The sequence below is a fragment of the Vulpes lagopus genome, chromosome 22 (genome assembly GCF_018345385.1).
Source record: "Vulpes lagopus strain Blue_001 chromosome 22, ASM1834538v1, whole genome shotgun sequence".
Classification (NCBI taxonomy): domain Eukaryota; kingdom Metazoa; phylum Chordata; class Mammalia; order Carnivora; family Canidae; genus Vulpes; species Vulpes lagopus.
Window position 1 is genome coordinate 18467489 of NC_054845.1, and position 13217 is coordinate 18480705.

Consider the following 13217-nt stretch of genomic DNA (forward strand, 5'->3'; position numbering starts at 1 on the left):
TGGTGTGTGGTTGTGTGCATGCCCTTGGGCACATGCTAGGAGTGGCTGGGAAAGGACCTTAATTGTGGAATAAAAGAGGAGAGATCTTAAGTCCACTAAAGAAAACAGCAACTAATAGAAAAAATGGACACTTGTTCTCTATATGTTCCCTGCGTTTTGCCTTTTTCCATTGCAGCAATCAATACAAATAAGTGCCTAAATAAAATTAACAGAAAGAAAAAGTCTCTAGTAAAAAGGGTATTTGTTCTGAAAAGGACTTAGGATGCCTTAAACAGGAATCTCTTCTATGCCTTGGTTCTATCTTTTCTATATGTTCTGCTCTTCGTTCTTCATCCTTAGCTTTCCGTAAATTGGGAGTCTCACCTCTTCCTTCTCTCTGTCTCTATTTCTTGACTTTCTCCTCTGCCATCTCATGACTGTAGTATTCACTGTCCTATCCATAACTGTCACTTTTAAATCTTCATTCTTGGTCATCCCCTATTTTCAACTATCTTCTGGATACCCCTTTCTGGATGTCTCAAGCGCAACACATCCCAAGCTGAAGCTATGTTATCCCTTCCTGACCTCTTTTTTTTAATTATTATTTATTTATGATAGTCACAGAGAGAGAGAGAGAGAGGCAGAGACACAGGCAGAGGGAGAAGCAGGCTCCATGCACCGGGAGCCCGATGTGGGATTCGATCCCGGGTCTCCAGGATCGCGCCCTGGGCCAAAGGCAGGCGCCGAACCGCTGCGCCACCCAGGGATCCCCCCTTCCTGACCTCTATTCCTTTCTTCCTTATAGTCATTCATTCACATTTCAATTTCTGCTATAGATCATCCACAACTTATGGTGGGGTCATGTCTCAATAAACCCATCATAAATTGAAAATGTCAGAAAGTCAAAAATGAGTTTAATATACTGACCCTCCCGAGCATTATGGCTTAGTGTGGTTTACCTTAAGTGTTCCCAGAACACTTTATGTGAGTCTACAATGGGGCAAGATCATCTAACACAAGCCTGTTTGTAATAAAGGATTGCATATCTCATGTAGTTTGTTGAATACTCTATTAAAAGTGAAAAGCAGAATGGTTGTTAGGTGTATGGGTTAGTTATCCTCATTGTTGTGTGGCTGACTAGGAGCTGCTGCTGCCCACATCACCAGAGAGTGTCCTATACTGCTACTTGCTAGCCCGGGAAAAGATCAAAATTCAAAGTATGGTTGGTACCAAATGTATATTGCTTTCACTATTGCAAAGTTGGACCTTTTTAAGTCAAGGACCATTTGTAAATGTCAAAGATCCAAAGCCGAAGAAGACATGGACATTATTTGAGGGATTTTTCTCACTCTATGACCGATTGAAAGTTCTTGAAGGGAAGTAGCTTAGTGGGCTTTAGAAAGTTAGCAGAGCCCACAATATACTGGGGAGGTTCTTGAATGTTATTATTTGGTAAGTCTTCTAAGTCAAAGCCAGGTGAAATAATTAGAAGACAATATCTTTATACAATGAAAAGGCCATTATTGGTATATTTTTGCAAATCAAATAGAAATCTCAGGGCAAAATGATAGCCAAGAAACTTTGATTACTCCTTGGAATAATTATTGCAAGAATGTACAGACTGTTCGGTTTATAAATTTTCCTGAAAAATACTAAATGCTTCCCACCTGGTCATTCACTTACATTTAAGGTTAGGAATTCTTGGGTCCTATAAAAACAATAGATGGTCACCCCTGCTGTACTTTTAATAAGCCCAAACCCTGCATGGTTACAAAAAAATCAATAAAAATATAATTAGAGCAGTACCAGGTATTCTCAAGCCAGTGGGTGATTATTGTAGATACCATCTCATTAGGGTGTCTTAATAACAGCAAATTAGACTCTGGAGACTAGATCGGTAGTGGCTCTGGAGAAGTTTCTGCAAAGATCAACTTGGAATTCTGCTTTATAAAGGTGCCAAAAGGGAGATGGAGAACAGTTAGAGCAGAGGCTAACAAGATGACTTGCAATCGTCAAGCTTAATGGCAGGTTGGAGACACATCACACCATATGAGAGACTCATCATGTTATAAATGAGTATTAAGTATTATTAAGTCACAAGTATGAGAGTATTTGCCCAACTTCCAGTGATGGCTTAAAGTTTAATGTGAGACCTGGGGGCATTCAGAGGAGACCATGCCCTTAGTCCCCGTCTTCACAACTAATCATAATAGTGCTAACATTTTAAAATACCAGTTTAAGAGGCAGTGATGTATAAAATTGTGCCTTGTTTGGTTCTAGTGCCGCAGGGAAATATTAAGCAAAAATTAATTCGATCCCTATAAAATATTTGTATGACTTTGGCATCAGTGAACAGAATTTTTTGCTTTATAGGTGAAAAAAAAGAGGGTTTTGTAGGGTAAAAAGAATTTTCTTAAAGGAATGAGGTTCTTCTGCCCAAAGAACTTTTTTCTTGCAAGTGCACAATGTTAGGGCTTTAGATATGTATCTATTTTAATTAAAGAGTTTTAAAAGCATATTTAAAGAAACGTTTATTGTAAAGTTGTATTTTTTTTTAAATTTATTTATTTATTTATGATAGTCACAGAGAGAAAGAGAGAGAGAGAGAGAGAGGCAGAGACACAGGCAGAGGGAGAAGCAGGCTCCATGCACCGGGAGCCCGACGTGGGATTCGATCCCGGGTTTCCAGGATCGCGCCCTGGGCCAAAGGCAGGCGCTAAACCTCTGTGCCACCCAGGGATCCCTGTAAAGTTGTATTTAATACAGTATTTGTAGCGGTAAATTGGTAAAATTGATCAGTGGGAGATAGGTAAGAGTCACTCTCTGACCTACTCTATGTGGGCGGCAAGGAAGAGCTGCCAGTGGCAGCAGTTCATGTACAGCCTTTCTGTTACCATCTGGGGGATTTTCATTGAGAGTGATTTTTAAAAATGTAACGTCATAAATTTAACTGAACAATATGACAGGATATACTAACCAGAGCATTAATGGCTAGAAATATCACTGGGTGTCTTAGATAGCATGGGACCAAATCTAACCTCCGCCTTTTACCCAAGCTTCATAGAAACTGTGAACAAAGTAATTAAGTTTCCACATTCAGTATGCATTGTATTTTTTGGAAATCATTCTATTTAATGTGATTCTGCATGGTCAGAATAATTCATATGGACTTGTTCAAATATATAAGTCAGAACTTAGAAGGACCTAAAAAAAATACTGCTGACAGAAAAATGGGCATTAGGGCCAGTAAATACGAAGGAACACATCCAGTTGAGTTATCGAGTGAAGTTCTAAGAAAGAAATCCACAACTACATTTTGACTTAAGATAATCATTCATTTAGCCTGATGCTGTAGAGACTTAACTCGGAGAAGAGCACCAGTAGCCAGCACCACTGCAGTTAATTTGCTTTATTATTCCTTCATGGAGAAGTGAGGAAGATAGTACCTGTCCCATTTATTTGAGGGAAAGGCCTTTTCGTTTTATCTCCCCACCTTGACCCAGCTTCCCGCTATGAACATGAGGATTTAATTGAAGATACCTTCACTCATTAATGTTCACAATAGGTTGCAAGAGAAGATTGGGAGAAAAGAGAAATTATGGAGAGAGAGGTAAAAGTGACCCTGAGCCAGGAAACATTTTTTTTCTTATTTTTGATAGTTTAACACATATTTATAATAGTAATTTCTTACTAGCAAGTATCAGCCACTTCTCAGCATTTAGTAAATAGTGTGTGTGTGTGTGGGGGGGGGCACACATGCTAATTTGTGATACTGCAGTCTTCCTAGCCTCTTATTTCTCTTCTCTTTCCCATCCTATTCCTTTATACACAGCGCCTCTGCTTCTGCCCTCCCAAAGTTAAATCCTATGGGACAAATTACCCAAGGAATTTGAAATAGTCATAACATCAATTGTGTATAACGAGAACTTGGGGAAAAATCAAGATTTAGATTTTTGTCAAAGGATTCTTGTCAACTATTACATGCACTAAGTCTCTTAACACGAGGCTTTCTATAGGCTCACATCCTAACATAAGAAAGGCATAATGTAGATTTTATGGCAACAAAATCATCTTTGATTTTCCTGCAATATTTCCAGCTTCCTTTCATCCCATCAGGATTTATTTTTAGTTGCTATGAGTAGGCAATCTGCCTTGTTTTGAAGTTTTCTGGAACACCCTTTAACAATAAATGATTTACTCTAGAGTAGATCAAGAGCACTCACTGTTTTTTCCCCTCTGATTGGGCTATTCAGTGATGTTTGTGGAGTGGCGAGCACCATCCTGACATCTGCGCTTCAGCATTGCTCGGAAACACAAAGCAAGCATTTTATTTGAAAAAGACAACTCCAAGTGACATGAATAACCTTTTATCTTCAATACAGAATTATTAGGAACAACCATAGAGTTGTCGATGCAGACGTCCCTATAGAGTCCACAGGCACCACACAGTATTAACTTGGCTTTCTGTTCTGGAGCCAGAAGTTGGATTAATGTGAAAGTGATAATTGGAGGAAATATATATATATTTTTTCATTTTTAAAGGACTTTCCTTCTTATAAACATTTTCCAGGAAATAAATCAGCTTGTACTTTTCACCTTTAGTAACAAATGGTTTCTTACCCAGGTATTTTCAATCAGCTATTAAATCTGGGGCTACTCAGATGCAAGCTGACAGCTGTAATTTCTTTTTGTAGAGAGGCTGTTTTATGTGTCACAAGTGTTCAATACATGTTTGATAGAAGTTTATAATGTGGCTATGAAAGCCAACACCCCAGACCAGAAGGCAGAGTGGTTCCCTGGCTGGGAACTGCCAATACTGTCATGTCGGATATTTATCTTTTCCACTTGGGGGACAGCATTGAAACAGCTCCATAATGAGGTTCTGACTGGTGTCTGCGGGTCTTAGAGGACTTGCTGACTTATTTTACTTTAAAATAGCAAAGAAAAAAAATTACATTCTGGTACTCCTTCCTTAACATTTTTCATTGTGACTTTGGCCAAGGTGAATGCATCTTCACCTTAAATTATAAGATGAGTGAAGGATTGTTCCCCTATTCCCTCTTCCCTCCTACCCTTAAACTTAAGTGTGCATCAGAATCACCTGGAGGGTTTATTAAAATGCAGATTACTGGGATTCATCCTCAGAGTTCCTGACTCCAGAGATCTGAGGTAGGGCCCAAACTTTTATAGTTTAAATAAATTCCCAGGTGATGCTGGTTTCTCTGGGAACCACATTTTGAGAACCACTGTACTTGTGAAATGATATATTTTTAAAAGATTTATTTTAGAGAGTGGAGGGGAGGGGCGGGGGGGGGGGAGAGAGAGAGAGAGAGAGAGAGAGAGAGTCTCAGCCAGACTCTGCTCTGAGCATGGAGCCCAATGCGGGGCTCGATCCCACGACCCTGAGATCATGACATGAGCCGAAACCAAGAGTTGGGTGCTTGACCAACTTTGCCAGCCAGATGCTCCTGAAATGATATTTTATTTTATTTTATTTTATTTTATTTTATTTTATTTTATTTTATTTTTTTGAAATGATATTTTAGAAAATGGTTTCAGTGTTATGTTATCACCTGGCCATATCTTATTTATTACATTTTGCTAGGGGAAAATTTAAGAAATTGAGAATAGTTTGTTTAATACACAATTAATGTATCAGTTAACAAATAAGCTGTTGGACAATTTTATATTGATTCTTCTAATGTGCTCTAGCACTTACTCAAGTCTGTCCTGTGTTCAGCAGGAGGTCACAATGTAATGTTCCAAATCAGGGAAATTTGACAAAATTCAGAAGTTCATTTAGAATATTTCATGTATATTTACTATATTTTAAGGAACCCTACAAAATATGAAGAAAACCTAAGATGCCATCTAATTCAGCCCCTTGCTTTCCAAGAAGAATCAAACTTGAAAAGTGATTATCCTTTTCTTCTATTTAACCTATTCTTAAAGAGACTGCCATATGCCTCATTAAATTGCCCTAATGTCACTGCATTACTCTGATTTCGTACTTATTCGTTTCCTTTTTTTATGTCTAGCCTTGAGCTTCTTGCACATCAGGACCATTTCTTCCTGTTGGTCCAAGCAGGAATGGAAAGCTACTATCCTGGGCACGGTTACAATTTGTACTCTAGAAGACTGTCCATGAATAACCCCTGAGCTTGCCTTAGCTGAGATTCATCCAGTTGCATTTATCTTTTCTATTTGCCAATAGTTTCCTCTCATAAAACTGCAGTTCTGGGATTGAGAGGGACTGAATCTGAAAGAATTTTATATTTGAACATAGTCTTTGGAGTCTTTCCCTAGGATTTAGATCTGTTCTCAGAAAGCCTCTGCAAGTAAATATTAGGAGGTTTTATGGGCTGAACATTATCAAAATTGTACAAGGATCTTGATGTGTTTTGTTATCGCAATTCTTAGTTTCTCAGAGACTCTGAAATAAGATCATCTCCTTGATTTTTTTTTTTTTTTAGCCATTACCAGTATGGTTTCTAAGTAGATTATAAAACATTTACTGAAGTAACCAAATTATTTCATCTATAAACATTATAGAAAGCAGCCAAAATGTTCTCATGTAAGGCAAAATAGATATGTTTTTAACTGTGTATGATGTTTATATTCTGTTTAGCTCAGTTCTCAAACATTCAAGTTAATGAGGTCAAGGTAGGGAGTTCTGGGTAGGCCACTTAGCTTTTTTTTTTTTTCTTTCACCCTGATCACTGGTCTTGCAAATATTGGCTTGTGGTCACAAAAAGGAGGTAAGTTCCAGAATGGTGGAACTCTGGTGACAATGTGCAGGAGTCACAGAAAATAGGACTTGTAAACCAGATGGGTCCAGCTGAGGCTCTAGGAAGTTCACAGCAATGGGTTCTAAGAAAATATCTGAACAGTGAGATGGAACATGAGAGAAGCCTGTTTGGAAGTAAGGTATATGTGTGGAGGAAGTTGGCTTGTATTTGAAGTTTGATGGCCAGTAGGGAATCCAGGCTTGGGAACTAGGGTGCAGGGGCAGGAATCTAGTCCTTGTTTAGTCTTCAAAATAAACATTTTAATAATAATAATTAATACTTAATGAGAGCTATCAATGGACAAGTAATTGTGCTAAGTTCCCATACTGACAGTTATAAATCAATTCACTGAATACTCACAAGGACCCTATAACAAAGACACTGTTATTATTCCCATTTAACAGGTGAGGAAAGTGCAACAGAGAGGTTAAGTAAGTTGCTCAAGTTCACACAGCTTATTGTAGAGCCCCCCAAAATAGATACACTACTTTGTTCACTGCTGTTTTAAAAATGAAGAAATGGGGACTCAAAGACATTAACTTTTCTAAGAACACGCTAAAAATGAATAGAAAAACCAGGATCTGAAATGCAGCTTAGTGACTCTAGAGCCCATTCTTTTTCACTCTTTTCTTTAGAGGTAACGCAAAATTGAGTCCCAAATGGTTGACTTCTTGCAGGGAGGTGTGCACAAGCTGCTAGGACAGGGCCCAGTTACCTAAGAGCAGGACCAGTTAGAATTCAGCAATTAGAACTGGTTGAACAGGCGGACTGGTCAGCAAGGCTGCCCTGGTTTTGATCTCCTAACCCAGGTCTTTAAATTCTCCCTCACTAGGGGAAAGATCCACATAGGACTGAGTGGATCTTAATCTGCAGACAGAGTGGATTAAGTAGGGAGTGGAGGAATTTGAGAGCAAGGTGAAAAGTCAGACTGTAGCGAGCAAGACAGTGTGGATGTCATCTTATCTATATCGGGAAGTAAGTAGAACTCCTACTCACTATAGGAGGATTAAAGGATCGGACTTGCCACCTTTGAACCTTTGACTATAAAGCACCTGGCAATGTACGTATGGCATCGTCTTCCATGATGGCGTCAGAGAGTACCATATTGCAGTATACCTAGAAAGTGAATTTTGTTAAATTCTTTTAATTTCAGCAATCATTCCGTCCCAGATTCCTTGGTGTGGCTGAACAATTACACAATGAAGGCTTCAAGGTATGTGATATTAATTTCTTTCAAGTCTTTTTCTATAAGCATTGAAATCTATTCACGAAAGAGAATATTAATGATTCTTAAGGAATGAAATAGCTCAAAATATATCCTTTCAACTTGAAAGGTTTAACTAACTTGATAGTTTCAAAACTTCAATAGAATAAAATTATTAGAAAGACCAGTTTTAAGTTATAACAAAGGTACCATAAACTCCACAGAAGTTGGCAGCTACAAACTTAGAGAGTTTCGTTTACGCAGAATTGGGAACAAGGTTCAATGCATTTCCCATATATTTTTCCTTTTTCCTTTTCTTGTTTCGATACGAAGTCACAGTCTTCAGCTGCTGCGGTTATAGGCAACACTTTTTTTTTTGCCATGAATACTTCTACACAAAGCCTGGTTCAGTAAAATAAAATGATTCCCAAGGCTCAGAGTGGGCCTGTGGTCATGGGGCTTTATTGATCTGATGATGATGAATCCTCAGCTGTGAATCATTCTTTGTTTCTTCCTCTACAAAAGCTTATTTGGTTTTGTAGTAACCAAATTGTAATAACCAATTGAGGTTATTTCAATATTCGATAACCAACTGAATAACCAATTGAGGTTATTAAATTGTTCCTTAGAATATTTTAAACATCCTCAGTGTCCGTGACTCAAGACAGCAAGTCCAAATCTCTATTCATGGCATTATTGTTTCTCATATACACCACTTTCTTCTACTTTTATGTTTTAAATGACATGTGATCCCAATAGGCTTCTTTGCTCCGCGAAAGCCTTTCCTGTGATATAGTAACTGACTTTTCCCTTTTAAATGCAGCTTTTTGCCACGGAAGCCACGTCAGACTGGCTCAATGCCAACAATGTTCCTGCCACCCCAGTGGCATGGCCGTCTCAGGAAGGCCAGAATCCCAGCCTCTCTTCCATCAGAAAGTAAGAACTGGGCACACTTCTATCCTCCCACAGCTAGAGGATTAACTTTGGGAGCCAATATGATGAAAATATTTCACCTTACCCTATTGCAATTCTTCTAAAAGTCCTCTTAGCCATTTCAGATGAATAAATCTGTGGATCTCAGTTTCATTCTTGTGATTTTGCTGTTAACTATAACATATTTGTGTGCATGGTGATATGTAGCATCTTTCAAAATATTTTCTAGTTAGGTGGCTTTCCTTGATGGACACCGAGATCTCAGTGATGAGAATCAGAGACGTGGAGAACGTAATGCAGCACTTTATATTTTACATCAAAGTTATATTATATACAGATGTGTATATCAGGTATAAGATTGGCTAGCGGCATTTCTCCAAGGTTGTGCAACAATAAATCAGCCCAACTTATTGAGCACTTGCTATATGCAGGAGGCTGTGATGAGTGATAGGATAGCACCATCCATTGAACTGCCTAACTTACTGTTCTCTGATCAGGTTGGTTGCTATATACCTTAGGCTATGTCGTCATGAGATTTGGTAAGACATGTTATTTTCATGCATTACGTGAGTCTTTAGGAACTCCATTACATCCACACTTATAGATGTACGCGGCATAGGTATATGAGATAATTCTTAGTTATTCCAGGATATAGCTACCATTTTTTAGGGCTCTCAAGAAGGCAACCTATAACTCATTAGCAAATTTTTAAAAGATGGGCAAATCGTTCAGCCCTTAATAGACTTCCAATGATGCTATAAGCACTTGGTTAGGACTTTGTAAAAACAGTTATTAGCATTACTTCATGCTTTGGACATTTAAGTGTCTCCTAGTGCATGTAGCAGTCCCACAACAGAATGTGAAGTGGTTTAATTCAAAATCAGATGACTTGTGTTTTCCTACTGTTATCTGAGAGGCACCAGGAAGCAGGCAGTGAGGTAAAGTTCATCCGGGAGTTGGGCGTATGGGGGTAGAATGGACTTCAATATTGGAGGAAAAAATCTCCTTGTAAAACAAGTAAATGCCTTTCAAATTGCCAATTCTTCCATAGATAGACAGCATTTGAGAAAGAAAGCCCTTTCCATTTAATCAGTTAGACTCTCACCAGAATTCTTTCAAGAACACAATAAAAAATTGTAACCCCCAAATGAGTGTAATTTGAACACCTCTTTAGGCATAGAGGAGGGTAGGTGGTGGTCGACTCAGTATGACACTGACTTGAATGGTGTAACAGAATAATCACATTAGTATTTTAAAAACTAATTATAAAATATATAGGGCCACCTACAAACTTTTGTTTATTTTGATTATTCTTCCAGATTGATGAGAGATGGCAGCATTGACCTGGTGATTAACCTCCCCAATAACAACACTAAGTTTGTCCACGATAATTATGTGATTCGGAGGACAGCTGTTGACAGTGGGGTTCCTCTCCTCACCAATTTCCAGGTATATTTGTTTCCTCAAATATAGCTACGTGCAGGTTCTTATTTCTGCACCTCCCTTAAGAGTGCTCATCAATGTATGCACATCCCTCTTCTCCCCTTCTTGTAACATTCAGAATGCAGAAGAATTTTTAAATAGAATCTAAAATAATGGTGCTATTATGGTGGGTCATGGCCTAATGGAGACAGTTGGTGATCAAGCAATTGAGATAATCAAAAGCCATGGAGAGCCATGCTCTCTCATTAGCCATACAATTATCTTTTAAATAAAAAGTGTGGTGTGACATGGAATAAAGATACAAACTTTTATTCCATTGTTTCTAAATGAAAGGCACCACATAAGAGCAACAGGTTAATGATAATTGAGGAACCAGGTATCATGGAATTGCTTGTCCAATTCACAGAAAATGATCACATGAGGTATGTTTAGCCCGACTTGGACATGATGTATCAAATTTACCACCAAGAAGATCCGTACTTCAAGACTCATTAACTTTCTACCCATCGTGCTTTTTCACCCTAAATTTGTTTTAATCCCTTGGAGACTTGGGGAGCAGGATAAATTTATTATGGTAAGGTCTGAGATATAGGAGAAAGTCCCGAAAAAATAAATCCTTTTGTGTCTTTCATCACATGTCCCTTTGGAAATTGTTTGCTCCAGCTTCCTTAAATATTCATTTTTGCGTCATGTGGTTGGCTAAGATTCCTTCCCTTTTGTTTTCAGGTGACCAAACTTTTTGCTGAAGCTGTGCAGAAATCTCGCAATGTGGACTCCAAGAGTCTTTTCCACTACAGGCAGTACAGTGCTGGGAAAATGGCATAGAGACATAGACACTCAGCTCTCTCCGAAATCAACCCAAGCCACACTGTATCTGAAAGAACTGAATCCCAGCCATCTTCCATACAGACAAATATTGATCCCAAACTATTTCAGTTTACTTGGTTATGCCTTAATATTCTTTCCTTTCACAAATTATTGTCAGCCCCTTTTTACAAACCTTCCATAAACTCCTCCCTAAATAACTTGTCCTTCATGAGAATTCATCTGTGTTCTAATGCCTTATTTTTGGTGGGCTAAGCTTACCTACGTGCTTTTTTGCAGCTAACATTTTATGGTGCTGATTAACAATGATCGAGGTAGAAAACGTTGCTATTCTATCTTCTGAACTATTACTATACATACTTTCAAGACACTATTGTCATTGCTTTTAAATAGCATCTGCCGCACTCAGGACATTTTCAACAAGGAAGAAGAGTATAGAAATTTGTTAAAATGAAATACAGATTTAATTTATGAACCCCTTCGTCATGATGTTTGTGTAATGTATCTTTTTGATAATTATTCTCCATTATCTGGCCCATCCAGGGATATCGCTATCCCTTTTCACAGTACTGAATTTGAGAAGTGACAGAGGTCTTTAAAGTATGGATTTCCTTAAAGCACGCTGGTTTGCAGTCTTGTGTTTTTGAGTATGTCAGCAGATGGTAGATACCACTGAGGTGGTTTTCTGCTCTCATTTTCCTTTGGATTTTAACCTGAGCCAAGTGAAATCTTCAGACTGATGCCCTCTCTCCCCACCCCTGACTCCCCACCCCCTGCCAAATTTGGAATAACTTGGAAGTTATGTCCATTCCCTTCAGATGATAGATTCTGTTGATCTACTGAGCCCCACGCTGCACTATGAAATCTACACATTTTAAGCACAAGGCCCCCATTCCTTCTGCGTACAAGAAAAGTCCTTCCTGCAGGGCAAACTGTGTCCTTTTTAAACTTTTTGTGTTATTACAAGTGCTCTAATTGTAAACTTTTAAATAAAATACTATTACGAGGCAGTATGTTTGTATTCTTGCATTTATTTTATTATTTTTTTAACATTGATTTAACTGATTTAATAAAATCAGTTCGCTTCTCTGATGAAACACAGTTTTAGGCCAGGATTATGTCTCTTTTCTTTTTCTATACAAAGTCATATAGGATATGAATGGGCAAATTAATAGTAAAAGGAACACCCAAGCTGTTATATTTTTCCTTTTTTTTTCCTTGTTCCCTCACCTTGTGTATAAGTCTCATTAAAAAATTTATCACAAAAAAATAAAAATAAAAAAATAAATAAAAAATTTATCACATTGTTATATGGTTATATATTATCTTTGATCTAAACTTTTTCAAATATATACAACCACACACTAAGGATTGCTACATATATATAATAAACTTTTAAACAAATGTCTCACACAACACAGAGAGACGTACTTAAACCCCATCAAAGGCTGATCCATATCGCCTGGTGGAGATAGTGCTAATTTAGGTCCCAGTGATAACCATATTCCAGAAATACCACCTAAAATGGGGCTTTGTGAAGGTCCTAAGATAATGATGGCTTAATAGTTGTATGCCTCCCCTCTCACCCCACAGTGATTAATCAAGGGATCACCAGTTGATATAGACCTCCATGAAAGCTTTGCAAATTCATTTTCTCCTTCTCTCCTTGTTACCACAGTGGTTGAAACCTTCATTGTTTCGTCCCTTTAATATTATAGTAATGTACTCCCTGGGCATCCATTCATTCATTCACCTGAAAATATCTAGTGAGATTCTGGTTAGTGTAAGATCCAGTCCCCTCCTGGTTAGTGTAGGATCCGTGATCCCTCCTGTCATTCTAGTACTTTTCTGACACTGTGCCACTTATCACTATCACATCACCATAATAACTCAGGCCATTCTAAGCATTTTACATGATTTAACCCACTTAATCCCCTAATATTCCTATGAGTATGTGCTGTCATCTCCGTATTGCAAGTAAAAATTAAGTAATATGACCAAAGTCGCACAAAATGCAGTCTCACTTTCTATATGTCTTTTAAAAG

General features: G+C 38.0%; 1 protein-coding gene across 1 annotated transcript in view; it reads left to right on the forward strand.

Moving 5' to 3' along the window:
• CPS1 (carbamoyl-phosphate synthase 1) overlaps positions 1-12182 on the forward strand; it is a 120944-nt gene extending 108762 nt beyond the window's left edge. The window contains exons 35-38 of the mRNA XM_041737624.1: positions 7921-7980; positions 8795-8907; positions 10224-10353; positions 11074-12182. Of these exons, the coding sequence (XP_041593558.1) occupies positions 7921-7980; positions 8795-8907; positions 10224-10353; positions 11074-11172 (402 nt within the window). The 3' untranslated portion in view covers positions 11173-12182. The remainder of the gene's footprint in view (positions 1-7920; positions 7981-8794; positions 8908-10223; positions 10354-11073) is intronic.
• The last annotated feature ends 1035 nt before the right edge of the window (positions 12183-13217 follow it).